The sequence below is a fragment of the Siniperca chuatsi genome, linkage group LG1, assembly GCF_020085105.1.
Source record: "Siniperca chuatsi isolate FFG_IHB_CAS linkage group LG1, ASM2008510v1, whole genome shotgun sequence".
Taxonomy (NCBI): domain Eukaryota; kingdom Metazoa; phylum Chordata; class Actinopteri; order Centrarchiformes; family Sinipercidae; genus Siniperca; species Siniperca chuatsi.
The window spans coordinates 394,306-410,000 of NC_058042.1; the positions used below are offsets into that span (position 1 = coordinate 394,306).

Sequence of the window (15,695 nt, forward strand, 5' to 3'; positions counted from 1 at the left end):
TCGGGTTACTATCCAACCTCAGCGCACCAACATGACGTCAGGTTAAAGGTGTTTGTGACGGGATTACGTGCATCATTATGGAGTTAGTGAGACATTACATTATATTATATCACCACCATCTTTTACCCAACACTTAAAATAATGTTTTCAAAAGCTAACCCTCAAAATCAACTCAACAATTCTGCCTTTTGGGAGAAAGTCTACTTTAAATAAACCAGCTGAGCTGATGAAAGCACTGCAGGGGCCCAAGTACCTTTATAAGAACTTTTAACCAACTTTACTTATGTTTCCACTGGAAAAAACAGAGTAAAAAGTTCCAAGAAATGTTCCTGAAAAAAATCCTGTAGTGGAAACAGACAACAAGAGAACAAAGAAAGAACAGAAATCCCTTTTTTTGCCTTTATTCATTCAATAAAGTAACTTACACTGCAGCTAGAGTCCACTTTCTGCACCTGCATCAACTCCAAACATGAAGAGTTTCAGACCGAAACAAAACATTTAAAATAATTGTATTGCAGAGGAAGAACAAGACTGCATATATTAAAAATCAAAGAAGAAAAATTCCCATCATGACTTTAGGTTTCAGGATGCTGCAGATTCAGTATCAATATAATTAAATCCAAAAGTCCCAAAATGTCCTCAGACCTGAAGCAGTGAGCTGAGTTTGGATGATATAAACAACATTTAGCAGAGTACATTACACTACTGAAGGCTGTCCTTAGTAGCAACTCAGAATTTAACAAGAAGAAAAACTTTACACACAAAATAAAGCCTCATTCAGACAGGATGAACATCACAGGGGGAGGTGGGGGATGAAATCTTCACTGTGCTCCTCAGTAAGTTTTCTTCAGTGTCAAAATAAAAGTGGCACATCAGATTTTACAGGGTGTTGCTCTCCTGATGGCTTTCATTGTTTCTGTCGTCATATTGGTTCCCAAACAGGCCTATATGTTGGTATTAGCATGTTAGCATCTATCAGATTAGCAACAACATTTTCACATAATGTTCATATGAGGACACCTGGTCATGTTTCATTACTTACAAACTGCCTCACTTCTGTCATATCCCCGTGTTTATAGTCTACAGACCTGATCTGAGTGCAGCTCATCCGACTGAACATGAAGCTCTGTCACTCTGTCCAGTTCAAACACAACACACACACACACACACACACACACACACTCACAGAGGGGTCAAAGTTCAAGGTTTGGTCCAGACTGTGCTGTACTTCCTGTCAGCTCCTAGCAGGCGGTGTTGCTTCAGACCTCGTTATTTCTCTGCCTTCACCTTGGTGTTGTACGTCCCAGCATTCTTGTACGCTCCCACATAGCCCGTGTTCTCCACAAGCTCCTCCCGGCCCTCCCGACCTTTGCCCTTGCCGCTCTCGTCGAAGCGCTCCTTGTGTGATCCAGTGTAACGAGACGCGTCGGTCAGACGGTCCACCGTCGCCGTCTTCGCCACTTTCTAATGGACACACAGAGGACAGGAAATAAATAAGATCAGACTGAAGTGAAAGCTCCTCATTGCTGCTGACACCTGCCTGTACTGGCTCCATACTGCCCCCAACAGGTGAGAAAAGTACACAGGCACCTGGAAATGCTGCCCTCCAAAGGCCAAGAGCAGGAACTACAGAAACAGTGAAGTTGAAGTTTTCCAGATGGCAAACTGTGCAACACATAAAAAGGTTGTAGTAACTTCATTTCCTGCTTTCCAAAGACTCACAACACCGAAGAATGCTCCCTTTAAAAAGTTTTAACTTTATTATATTTAGAAAAAATTTTCAAGGTCTAAATCCACTTTGGTACTTACACTTATTTTAGCTTTTACACTTTATATCCACTTGTACTTAATTTATCTTACCTGTATTATATTTTGATTTGCTTAGTACTTCTATTCCTTCTATTCTCAAGTGTGCATTGACTTGATAGTGAGCAGCTGTAACGAAAGACTTTCCCCTCGGGGATCAATAAAGTATTTCTGATTCTGATTCGGAAACCCAAATTGGCTCCTCACCAGGGACAGAGGTATCAAGGGGTTATGAAAAATATTTTACAGTAGACAGTAATTATCACTTTAAATGTGAGTATTTCAGTCAGATTAGTGTGTACTGGATCCTCTCTGACTGTTGACTGAAGAGTGTTTAATGATCTGAAGATGATCCAGACAGCCTCACCTGTTGGCTCAGACCCCGATGACTTCAGCATTATAATAAAATACCTCTCTGATGAGTGTCGAAACATTTATATTCACTCTGAGGTTTAATGAACAGGCTGCTGAAACATTAGAGCAGAGTGAGAGGTGTGTCTGTGGAGCAGCTCTGGACTTGTTTCCTGCAGCTGAACGATGAAACATGAAGATGAGCCAGAGGTGATGTAACACTGAGCTGCAGTTTGTCCTGAATATTGAACATGAACAGCAGATCATCCATCGTGTTTGATCATGTTTTAATGAATCCCCTGATGTTTTTCACAGACAGACGCTCTGCTGTTTCATCTGCTCTGGACTGAATATCAAACCTCAGTCTGTAGCTGTGAAATCAAAGTTTCATCAGAGTTAAATGGGCAATATTACGTTTATTTAGCTGACGCTATTATCCAAAGTAAGGGTGTTCCGATTGATCGGCCACTGATCGTAATCGCCCGATATTCGTTCTAAATAGTTTGATCGGCGGTCTCTGTAAAGTCCGATCAGAAGAGCCAATCAGATGACGCATGGTACGACCAGGTACAGTGTTGTGAAAAAGTGTTAAATGAAGGTTGTTATTATTAAGGGAAAACAAAATCCAAACCTACATGGCCCTGTGTGAAAAAGTGATTGCCCCCTAAACCTAATAACTGGTTGCTCCACCCTTAGCAGCAACAACTGCAATCAGGCATTTGCGATAACTTGCAGTGAGTCTTTTACAGCGCTGTGGAGGAGTTTTGGCCCACTCATCTTTGCAGAATTGTTGTAATTCAGCCACATTGGAGGGTTTTCGAGCATGAACTGCCTTTTTAAGGTCATGCCACAGCATCTCAATTGGATTCAAGTCAGGACTTTGACTAGGCCACTCCAAAGTCTTCATTTTGTTCTTCTTCAGCCATTCAGAGGTGGACTTGCTGGTGTGTTTAAGATCAATGTCCTGCTGCAGAACCCAAGTTCACTTCAGCTTGAGGTCACGAAGAGATGGCTGGACATTCTCCTTCAGGACTTTTTGGTAGACAGCAGAATTCATGGTTCCATTTATCACAGCAAGTCTTCCAGGTCCTGAAGCAGCAAAACAGCCCCAGACCATCACACTACCACCACCATATTTTACTGTTGGTATGATGTCCTTTTTCTGAAATGCGGTGTTACTTTTACGCCAGATGTAATGGGACACACACCTTCCAAAAAGTTCAACTTTTGTCTACTTCACTTTGTCAGGCAGGTCCTATTTAAGTGATTTCTTTTTTGAGAACAGGTGTGGCAGTAATCAGGCCTGGGTGTGGCTAGACAAATTGAACTCAGGTGTGATAAACCACAGGCAAGTTATGTTTTAACAGGGGGGGGCGATCACTTTTTCACACAGGGCCATGTAGGTTTGGATTTTGTTTTCCCTTAATAATAACAACCTTCATTTAAAAAGTGCATTTTGTGTTTACTTGTGTTATCTTTGACTAATAATTAAATTTGTTTGATGATCTGAAACATTTAAGTGTGACAAACATGCAAAAAAATAAGAAATCATGAAGGGGGCAAACACTTTTTCACACCACTGTATGACCCATTTTAGCATTTTTGCTGAGAAACACAGAGAGAGAGACGTTAAACGTTAAAAGACGCAGACGTGGATATTTTACAAGCATAGACCAGGTAAAGCAACAGTGAACGCACCTGTTGGTGCCGATGTCATTCAGTGTCACGTTGGTTTGATCGTTTCGATAGGCAACGTCATAATCAACAAGTACCAGTGTCTTGAATCGGATTCGAGCAGCCACCGGTAGCCAGTGAAGGGTGTGGAGGAGCGGTGTAGTGAGGGAGAACTTGGGTAGGTTGAAGACCAGCTAGGCTGCTGTATTCTGGATGAGCTGCAGAGGTCGGATGGCACATACAGGCCCTCCAGCCAGGAGCGAGTGGCAGTAGTCTAGGCACAAAATGACAGGAGCCTGGACCAGAACCTGCATGGCCTCCTGGGTGAGAAATGGACATATCCTCCTGATGTTGTGGAGGATGAATCTGCAGGAGCGGGTTGTTGTAGCGATCTTGGCAGCGAAGGACAGCTGGTCATCCAGTATCACACCCAGGTTCCTTGCAGTCGGAGCCGGGGACACCACAGAGTTCTTAATGTTAATGGAGGGATCGTGGACTCACACATTCAATTCTATTTATATACCGCCAATTCATAATAGAAGTTATCTCATTACACTTTTCCTATAGAGCAGGTCTAGACTGTACTCTTTATAATATTATTTACAGAGACCCAACAAATCCCACCTAACAAATCCCACCATGAGCAAGCACTTGTCGCCAAGTGCTTGCTCGTGGTGGCAAGGAAAAACTTCATTTAAGAAACAGAAACCTTGGGCAGAATCGGACTCAGAGTGGGCGGCCATCTGCCACTGCCGTGTTAGGTTGAGAGAGAGAGAGAGAGAGAGAGACGCGGAAGCGCATCAAAAACCAACGGTGTAATTTCCACTGTGGATGGGTGACATGTCCTTTCTATTTTAACAGTGTCAGAGTGATGTGAAACCCCTGTAAACTATTGTACTTCAATGTCCATTTATATGCAGATGACACAATTTTATATGCTCCGGGCTCCTCCCCAACCCCCTGAGGCGGGTTCAGAAGAATGGGGAGGGGGCAGACTGGGACACAGATTCAGAGAAGGGGGACACATTTGAGAAATGTTTATTGGGGATAATAAATTAATGCCAAATAAACAACTTTAAATATATGAAATAACATCAATAAATAGCTGTTGTTTGTAACTCCAAATATCCTACAGCCATGGACAGATCTTGAGACAACGGGCCCCTGGACACAGACATGTAAAAGGCCCCCACCCCTCCTACATAGGAGCAAGACCCCCAGACTGACAGAGACCTTGCTTCTGTAGTTGTTAGGCAATTTCTTATATACCTAAAATTAGCCAGGTTGTATTCAGGTTGTACTTTCTTCCCCAGGGAACCATCCAGGAATCTCTCCTGGTCAGCTTATATATAATGGATTTACCATCAGTCTGCACAGGGTGGGAAGTTCAGATGTATGCAGAAGATACTGTAGTCTATGTCCATGCAAAAACCAAAGAACAAGCAGCTTCTAAACTCAGTGCCATCAGTGACTGATTTAGCCATCATTGTTGGCTTGATGATTCACACCAATTCCTAATGTTAATAAGTTATGCATGGCATGCATGCAGTCAGGCATTTATTTTTTTTACAAAGATTTGACTGTGGACCCAAAGTCTGTGACTGGTGAGATCATTCAAGTAGTCTGTCATGTCGGTAAACTAAACATGATTATAGTGCAGAGTTAGTGCACTAATTACACAGCAATTTACACAGTATTCAGGGTTTTGTTTGGTTGAAGAACCAAACCTACACCCTTGCCGACAGCGTATGATACCCATCAAAACATCTGCACCCACTGTTTTTTTTATGTTAGCCTGCACCCCAGCAGCATCAGGACACTGATTCTCACGTCTCAGTTTTCATACACCGTCTTCCCGGATCAACGCATCCTGACTACTTCTTCTGTCTGTCTAACGTGTTCAGAGTGCTGCAGGTGTCATATTACACACTGCTCAGAAACTCGGCGGTGAGAGCTGCATTAGGTCTCGAGTTTCATGTCAGTAAACTGGCTGTAATGGCTGACTATTTTCTGTTTTATCAGTTTTAAGACAGTTTGTGTTGGTTCAGAAGCTTACAGTTTGACAGTTTTTAAATAAAAGCTTCTTGTCTCACCGTCACACCAATGTTGGTGGGTTCTCTGCCTTCCACCAGTTTGAAGATGGACTCCAGCGCCTCCTGTTTACTTTGACCTTTGAACCTCTTTGGAGCCAACTCCTCCAGAGCTCTCCGAAACTCCTCATAGGTGATGACCCGAGACGTCTTCTGTCTTCACACAGAAACACAAAAACAACACAAACGGATGAGAGTCCACAGAAACATTAAACTGGACTTACTGTTAACTTTACTACACTGTGAAACAGAGCTGCAGCTAATGACAATTAATCTGTGGATTTACCATGAATCATTTTATAAAATGTCAGAAAGTATCTTCCAAGCATTTATCAGAATAATTTCATTCTTATTTTATTTTACTTGAATTGTCTTATTATTATATAAATATTTTGTCCCCTCAAGAAGCCCAAAAGTTTGGGAACCTCTGATATAGGGCATAAGATGTCAGTGGTGTAGTGGTGTCTTGGTAGGTGGGAATACTGTGGATTCATCAGACCTAACCCCACCCCCCAAGACAGCCCTATCTTAAAACAACAGCCACTACACATCTGTAAGATGTCATACTGCAGCTCCAGGATTACAGTGTTACAGAGCACCACAAGGGGGAGCTACACTGACCCACACAGAGGCAGAGGAGGTTGAGACAAGTGAAGAGCTTCAACTGTCCAATATTAAAAAGTAATCAGAAATCACAAACAATCACAATATGAAACAGACTACTGAAGACTGGATAAGTTGTTGTATCAACAGCTCTCTTCAGGTCTTTTCCTCAGCCATCACACAGAAACTCATCTGCAGACTCACTTGACTTTGGAGAAGACAATGTCCACATCAGTGCTGGTGATGTTCTTGCCGTCAACGATCTTGCAATCTTTGCACAGTTTGGCCCAGTTTTTCCCGTTAAGCTCCTTCCCTGTGGCCTTCGTGTCTCCGTGGACGGCAAACTTCTTAAAAGACATCAGGAGCTGCTCCATGTCGGCACTCTCTGCCATGACAGGAAAATATCTGCAAAACAGGACAAACGAGAAGAAAAACACGGCTGATGATGATACAACACAGTGGGCCTCATGCAAGAACCACCGTGAGCAGGTTCAAACTAATGTGGAACATATGAGTGATTGAAATAAAATTCAGAAGTTCAGGCCTGTGATATGAGTCATGAACAGAAAGTCTAAAGGCAAGGCAAGTTCATTTGTATAGCACATTTAATCAAAAAGGCAATTCAAAGTGCTTTACATAAAACATAAAAGCAACATAGGGCAATATAAAAAGACTTTTCAATACACTTAAATAGTAAAACAGGATAGTAAAAGTTACAGTGCAGTGTAAGAAATTAATCATTATTGGATTTAATAAAAGACAGCGGCAAACAGAAAAGTCTTCAGCCTTGATTTAAAAGAACTGAGAGTTTCAGCAGACCAGCAGTTTTCTGGGAGTTAGTTTTTATGCTCGACATATCTGGAACAGAGGGCTGCTTCTCCAGGTTTAGTTTGGACTCTGGGGACAGAAAGCAGACCTGTCCCAGACCACCTGAGAGGTCTGGATGGTTCATAACGTAGCAGAAGATCAGAAATGTACTTTGGCCCTAAACCATTCAGTGCTTTATAAACCAACAGCAGTATTTTTAAATCAGTTCTTTGACAGACAGGAAGCCGGTGTAAAGACCTCAGAACTGGACTGATTTTTTAGAGACACCTGTAAAGACAGTAGTTGAGTCGACTGAAGATAAATGCATGGACAATTTTTCCAAATCCTGCTGAGACATAAATCCTTTAATCCTGGATATATTAATATGGTGGTAGTAGGCTGACTTTGTAATTGTCTTAATCCACTTCAGAAATAAAACAGACTATTAGATCCAATTTATATCAACCTATGAATCGTAATTCCCCAGAATCTTTGTTTGTATGTGAGGAAACACTGGAGAAATCTGTCCTGATTGATGCTGAGATGCTTGTTAAGGTCATTTCCCAATTAAAACCTACAACCTGCATTTTAGATCCCATTCCCACATCTTTTTTTTAAAATAGTTTATAGCTTTTTTGATGAAGATTTACTTACCATTGTCAACTACTCTCTACAGATGGGTGTCTTCCCTACTGCTCTTAAGACCGCCATAGTTAAACCTCTTCTGAAGTGAAACAATTTGATGCCTCATTTCTTAATAATTACAGACCAGTATCCAATCTGCCATTTTAAAGTAAAATATTAGAGAAACTTGTTTTTAACCAGTTAAATAAATGTATGAACTCCCACAATATCTTTATAAATAACCAATCTGGTTTTCAGGCCAATCACAACACTGAGACAGCACTAGTCAAGGTTTTAAACAACCTCAGGTCCAATATGGTTATGAAAAAACTTTCTGTATTAGTAATAATAATAATAAAGCTTTATTTATAGAGCACTTATCAAAACAAAGTACAAAGTGCTTCACAACAAGAGAAATAAAATACCACAGTGAATGGCGAAATATAAAGAAATAAAATACAGAAAACCCAATAAAATAAACAGCCAGTTCAGATAAGATCAGGATATGCTTTCCGATAAAAATGTGTTTTGAGACGAGACTTAAACGAAGACACTGACTCAGACAACCTAATTTCTTCGGGCAAGTTGTTCCAGAGCCTCGGGGCCCTGATAGCAAAAGCTCTGTCCCCCTTAGCTTTCATCCTGGACTCAGGAACAGACAGAAGACCCTTGCCCGAAGATCTCAAACTACATGAAGGTTCATAAGGGATTACAAGGTCTAAAATATAGTCTGGAGCCAGGCCATGAAGAGCCTTAAAAGTAATCAATAAGATCTTAAAATCAATCCTAAAACCAACAGGGAGCCGATGTAAAGAGGTTGAAACAGGTGTGATGTGGTCGAACCTCTCGGTCCTGGTTTACAGCCGAGCAGCTGAGTTCTGTACAGTCTGCAGTCAAAACAAAGTTTTATGATTAAGACAAGTGAACAGACAGTTACAATAATCGAGGCGTGAGGAGATAAAAGCAGGTACAACAGTTTCAGTATTACTAAGATTTAAAATAGATCGTATTTTTGCAATATTTCTGAGGTGATAAAAACATGATTGGACAAGCTTATTGATATGTTGCTCAAAACATAAACTGCTATCAAACAGGACACCAAAATTTCTTGCAACAGGCTTTATGTGTTGTGACAGGTAAACAGTAGATAGCAGTATTGTTTAGTGATATGTTGGGGCCCAATAACAAGGATTTCAGTTTTATTTGAGTTGAGCTGAAGAAAATTTATTGACATCCAATTTTTTATGTCAGACAGGCAGTCCTGCAGAGAACTCAGCGTACTAAGGTCAGTGGGCTCAACAGGGAGGTACAACTGTGTGTCGTCCGCATAACAATGAAAAGAAATACCATGTCTGCAGATGACATCACCCAAGGGGAGCATGTATAAGGAGAACAGTACTGGTCCCAGAATTGAACCTTGAGGCACACCGTACTTGATATGGGAAAAGGATGGCATGAAGTTATTAGTGCTGACACAGAATTTCCTATTGGACAGATACGATGTGAACCAGTCTAGTTCAATGCCAGATACGCCCACCCAGTGCCTCAGTCTGTCTAAAAGAATGCCATGATCAATTGTGTCAAAGGCAGCACTTAAGTCCAGCAGCACAAGAATTGAACACATGCCTGTGTCTGCATTCATTTAAAGGTCACTAGTGACTTTGAGAAGGGCTGTCTCAGTGCTGTGGTGCTGACGAAAGCCAGATTGGAACTTTTCAAAGGTATTATTGTTTTCCACAGCAGCAAGAAGCTGCTTAGATACAAGTTTTTTGAGAACCTTGGAGATAAAAGGCAGTTTGGAGATTGGGCGATAGTTATCCAGGAGGGTAGGATCAAGCCCAGGTTTTTTTTAGGACTGGCTGGACACAGGCAGTTTTAAAGTAATCTGGGACGCAGCCAGTAGACAGCGAGCTGTTAAAAATATTTAGCAAATCCATAACTTCCAATAAAAACCTAGTTGGGATTTTGTCCAGAGGGCTGAAGGATACTCTTATAAGCGACATGATGTCTGCGAGTTCAGGCAGCGTAACAGCAGAAAAATTGCTCAAAGAATCCCTGAGCGGGTGATCCACATCTAAAAAGGCAGGATTGGGGGTGATATCAGATCTTATTAACTCCACCTTTCCAGCAAAGTGCAAAAGAAACTTTTCACAATCAGCACCACACTCAGCAGGGGCACAAGGAGAGGCAGGGTTAACTAACTGATCCACAGTCATAAACAGGAATCTGGGGTTGTGCTGATGGGCAGAAATAAGTGCAGAGAAATGACATGTTCTTGCATCCTTCACCATCCTATTTTAAAGGAGTAATAACTCTTTCATAGCCACAAAGTGGACCTGGAGACCAGATTTCTTCCATCTGCGTTCTGCTCTTCTGCATTTCTTTTCACAGCTTCGAATACTGTCATTTAACCATGGCTGTTTTCTAGTCTTTGAGTTTGGTCTATTTTTCAGAGGCGCTATGAGATCTAAGGTTAAAGAACACAGAACCAAATCGTTGATGTTGGAGGAATCAGGAAACACACTGCCAGAAGAATTGAACAGTGTACAGAATTTTAAGGCACTATGCTCATTAAGGACACGTGTGTACTTAGAGCGGGATAAGACAGTACTAGCAGCCTGTAATTCACAGTTAAAAACAATGCATAGGTGATCGGATACAAACATGTCCCTGAGTTTTCAGGGAGTAAGAACTAGGTCTAAGGTGTGGCCACGGGAATGAGTTTGGCCAGACACATGTTGTTGTAAATTAAAAGAGTTAGTGATATATAAAAACTCAGCAGCAAGGGCTTTAGAAGAGTCATCAACATGAATATTAAAATCACCACAAAGAACAATTCTGTCATAATTTAAAACAAGACTGGATAAAAGCTCAACAAGAAGGAACCAGCTGGTTTAGGAGGCGATAAATAATAGCAAATATGACCGGGAGGGGGCCGCCAAGTTTAAACATGAGCACTTCAAAGGAGGAAAAATCATTGCAAGCTATGAGGTTACACTTTAAATGCTTCCTATAGACAGTAACAAGGCCCCCACCTCGACCACAGACCCAAGGGGACTAAAGCAGTCAAAATCAGGAGTACACAATTCAGCCAGCTGACTGTGATCACCAGGACGTAACCAGGATTCTGTTAACATGAAATATATATCAGTAGACGGTGTAGTCCCTCATTCGTCCAGGAGTGTTTTATCGTAGAAAGGGTTTCAGTAGTAGTCATCTGGACACTGTTTTCAGAATCAAGACGTTTCAGCTCCCATCCAGAAGTCATTCTCAATTGTGAAGAAATGGGATGGGACCTAGAAATTTAAGCTACTCTGTGTTAAATAAGCCCTGCCCTCAGGAAGGAGTCTACCTGAGTATCTGTTGATTAGCTAGTTTCACCTGAAACTGACCTAATTCTTTCATGATGGCCCAGTAATCAGTAATCAGGTCTATTGTTTTCTGGCTGCACCTCCCTCATCACTGTTAAGTACCTGATTAACATGTGATTGGCTTGACCAAGGTGCTAAAACACTGTGATAGACTTTGGGCAGATTGAATCTCAGACCACCATTTCTGTTCAGAGGGGTTTTCTTTTTTCACAAAAATGGCTTCCTTGACGCCCCGTTCAAACCAACTCTTCTCTCTACTTAGAATCTTCACCTCGCTGTCTTCAAATGTGCGGTTTGTAGCTTTTAGATGCAAATGCACGGCGCTCTGTAATCCTGAGTTAGCGTGTCGTCTGTGCTAATAAAGTCTTTTGTGAAGTGGCTGTTTGGTCTCACCTATGTACCGTTCTTTGCAGTTTTCCTCGCTGCACTGAATGGAGTAGACAACATTGCTCTGTTTCTGTGTGGGCATCTTGTCCTCAGGGTGAACGAGTTTCTGTCTTAAAGTGTTGCCTGGTTTAAAGAAAACAGGAACATCGTGCTGTCTAAAGATCCTTTGTAGTTTTTCAGACAGTCCAGATACATAAGGAATGGAGACACCGTTCCTTCTTGGTTCTGTTCCTCTTTTGTCCTGTTTTTTGGCTCTTTTAACTTTGTTGAGAGCCCAAGTAGGATAACCACAGGCTGAGAGTGCATTCTGGACATGCCTTTCTTCTTTCTTCTTACCCTCTGAGCCGGTGGGCACTTCTTGGGCTCTGTGTTGTAATGTCCGGATTACACCCAGCTTGTGCTGTAGTGGATGGTGTGAGTCAAAGAGCAGGTATTGATCCGTATGTGTTGGTTTCCTGTACACTTCTATCTGGAGCTTTCCGTCCTCTCCTCTGAGTGTAGAACAATCAAGAAAGGCCAGGCGGTTCTCTTTGGCGTCTTCTTGTGTGAACTTGATGTTGGGGTCCACAGCATTAATATGCTCTGAGAACGCTTCCAAGTCTTGTTTCTTGATTTTCACAAAGGTGCCATCCACGTAGCGGTACCAATGACTTGGTGGTGTGCCCGGGAACGAGGATAATGCCTTCTTCTCAAACTGTTACATGTACAGGTTAGCCACGATGGGAGAGACCGGAGAGCCCATAGCACAGCTGCGAATCTGTCTGTAGAAGTGTCCCCAGAATTGGAAGTAGGTTGTGTTGATGTCTAATAGTTTGCATATGTGTTCAGGTGTAAGCTTGGTCCTTTGCTGCAAGGTGGAGTCCTCCTGCAGTCTTCTCCTCACCGCTGTCACTGCTTCTGAGGTTGGGATGCAGGTGAACAAGGACACAACATCATAAGAAACCATTACATCATCTGGGTCCAACTGGAGATGTTTCACTTTGTCCACAAATTTCTGTGTGTTTTCCACATGATGTACTGTGTTCCAATTCCGGGGACACTTCTACAGACAGATTCACGGCTGTGCCATGGGCTCTCCGGTCTCTCCCATCGTGGCCAACCTGTACATGCCTGCAGCACTATCAACAAGACGGTCAATTTGGGAGGGGCTGAAATTAGCATAAGAGTCCTCTGTTATACTGAGACATAGCATTGAATTAAATGCAGATGGGATCCACATGAATATTAAAATCACCTGCAATAATTACTTTATTTGTTTTAAGGACTAAACTTGATAGAAACTCTGAGAATTCAGATAAAAATTCAGAATAAGGACCAGGAGCGCAGTATACTATAACAAACAGAATTGGCTGTCGTATTTTCCAGGTTGGGAGTGAAAGACTAAGAGCAAGGCTTTCGAATGAGTTATAATTTAGTTTAGGTTTAGGGTTGATTAATAGGCTTGAGTCGAAGATGGCTGCAGCTCCACCTCCTCGGTCGGTGCCTCGAGGAATGTGAGTATTAATATGACTGGGTGGAGTGGATTCATTTAGGCTAACATATTCTTCATGACCCAGCCAGGTTTCAGTAAGACAGAATAAGTCAATATGATACTCTGATATTAAATTGCTCACTAGTACAGCTTTAGATGACAGAGATCTGATGTTTAAGTGTCCACATTCAATTCTCCTATTTTGTTGTGCTATTTCTGCGTTTTTGTTTAGGTTTTTATGTATAACTCCTCTTCTGTTAACTTTAGATTTTATTAATTTAAGTGGTCGGGGGGCAGACACCGTCACTAAGGAGTTTTGGGTGGGTAACTGCTCTGGAAGCGCAGAGAAGCATGTAGGACTGCAACTGTCTCCTGGTCTCAACTCTGAGTTGTCATGGTTTAGGTCCACTAATAAACTCGGTCAGATCTCTAGATATGAGCACTGCACCATCCAATCTCTCCTAATCAGACCAGGTCTTCCCCAGAAAGTCTGCCAATTATCTACAAAGCCCACATCGTTTGCTGGACACCACCTCGACAGCCAATGAATGAAGACATGCGGCTAAACATGTCATCGCTGGTCAGGTTTGGCAGGGGCCCAGAGAAAACTACGGAGTCCGACATTGTCTTTGCATATGTACACACATTTACTACATCTACATTAACTTTAGTGACCTCCGATTGCCGTAATCGGGAGTCATTACCACCGAGTTGCCATGGTGCAGAATCGCGTTTCCAATTCACTAAGCCTCACCTCCAACACTACAAATAAACTACATTTATTACATGTACCATTATCACTAAAGGAGGCAGAGGAAGAGCTAAACATTTGACACACTGAGCAGGAGAGAGCAGGAGAGTGAGAGAGAGAGAGAAGCCATTGCTAGCTGCTAAGCTAAAGAAAGGTAGCTAGCAAAACTAAATAGCATGTAAACTGTGGGATCAGCGAGAAAGTCATTAAAAGAAGGAGAGAGCTATGAGTGCTTGAGCAGAACTAGTGTATGTTTAAATGTATAGCAGATACTTAGTCACTATAATGAAGAATCGAACAAACTGTTATTAGCTAGAGCAGCAAAAATACGCTAATACTAATATACGACCCAAACACCGGTGACCGGAATGAGACAATACGCTTACCGCAGCACGTCACTCAACTCTTCTCCCATTTCCCAGGGAAATTATTTACTCTTAGGCTTTGCACCAACAGACTACCACTTTTAGACGTATTACCCGGCACACAGCCCTCCTGTCTATTGTTAGTCTTGTTGGTGCTAAGTAGCCATGTGTTAGCATGCTCTTGTCCACTGCTTTGAGTCCATGGTAAAGTGGTGTCTTTACCACATAGTCCATTCACTTCCATGTTCACTTCTACCGGTGGATTTTGATTTCCAGCATTGCAATTTTCTGTAGATGTTTGTGGAAGTCGACTGTGGAGAAAGGTTAGGTTAGGATTAGCGGTAGGGTCAGGGTTAGGCAAGAAGTGGTTATGGTTATGGTTAGGGTAAGTCTCCAGGAAATGAATGTAAATCTTTGTAAAGTCCTCAAAAGTGACATAAGTAGTCCTGTGTGTGTGTGTCGGGGTGTGAGACATGACCTCACTCTGGTTTCTCAGACTTGTGTGATTACACACACATTGATGCAATCCCTAACAGTGGTTGTCATGGTTACTGAGCCTCCGCGCCCTTTAAGATTTACAATCAGAGTTAAACGTTTCTGAGTTTCTGTCCAAACACAAGTTTTTTAAAAGTTAACAGCTTGTTTTCTGCTGCTGCTCACCTACATGTGACGTGCATACGACCATCAAGTGTTTTCTGGCAAACAGCCTAACCAATTAGAGCCGGTGTGGGCCATGGTGGGCGGGACTTAAGTTAGTGATGTTATTACGGACCCTGCTGTTGTTACAAGCAGAGAGAGAGAGAGACGTTCAGTCTGTTTGTAGTAAACTTGTGTAGCTCTACTTGCGTGTTGGTGTCAGATTCCAGACAGTCGAGACATTTACAGTTTCAGTTCAGTGAGTTGAACTCTTCTCACTCAGAGTTCGTCCACATTAAGTTAAATTAGTAAACTCATCTTTTTCAGTTGCAGCCTCCGTTTAGACTAAAACTTCGTTTTATTAAAACTCTCTGCAGAGTTTAAATGTTAAACTCCAGCTTGTTTCGAAGACTTTAACAACAACAGTAAAGTTAAGAAGAAACATTTAGTGGCCTCCAACTTTCTCTGTGATCCATCACTTTAAATGTTGATGTATCTTTTATCAGAGCTGCTGTCATCAACCTGATTCATGTTGATTTTGTCAGATGATGTTGTATCTTGGCATCAGAATGTCTGAAACGACTGAAACACGTTGGTTTAGACGGTTTGGGAGAGTTAAGCTGGGTTCATACTTCTGTGTTAAGGGTTTACATTGTACCTATGGCGACTACATGCGTAATCTCCGGGGGTTAAATTGCCCTTCAGGTGCGTGTAAAGTGTGGTGACGGGTGGGGGTCTAACTGTGGACCTCCCGTCTGG

General features: G+C 42.0%; 1 protein-coding gene across 1 annotated transcript in view; it reads right to left on the minus strand.

Moving 5' to 3' along the window:
• Positions 1 to 385: 385 nt before the first annotated feature.
• Positions 386 to 15,695, minus strand: part of tppp3 (tubulin polymerization-promoting protein family member 3) — a 19,543-nt gene continuing 4,233 nt past the window's right edge. Inside the window, exons 2-4 of the mRNA XM_044202512.1 lie at positions 6,729 to 6,929; positions 5,925 to 6,078; positions 386 to 1,464 (exon numbers count right to left, since the gene is read on the minus strand). Coding sequence (XP_044058447.1) covers positions 1,270 to 1,464; positions 5,925 to 6,078; positions 6,729 to 6,929 — 550 coding nt within the window. The 3' untranslated portion in view covers positions 386 to 1,269. The remainder of the gene's footprint in view (positions 1,465 to 5,924; positions 6,079 to 6,728; positions 6,930 to 15,695) is intronic.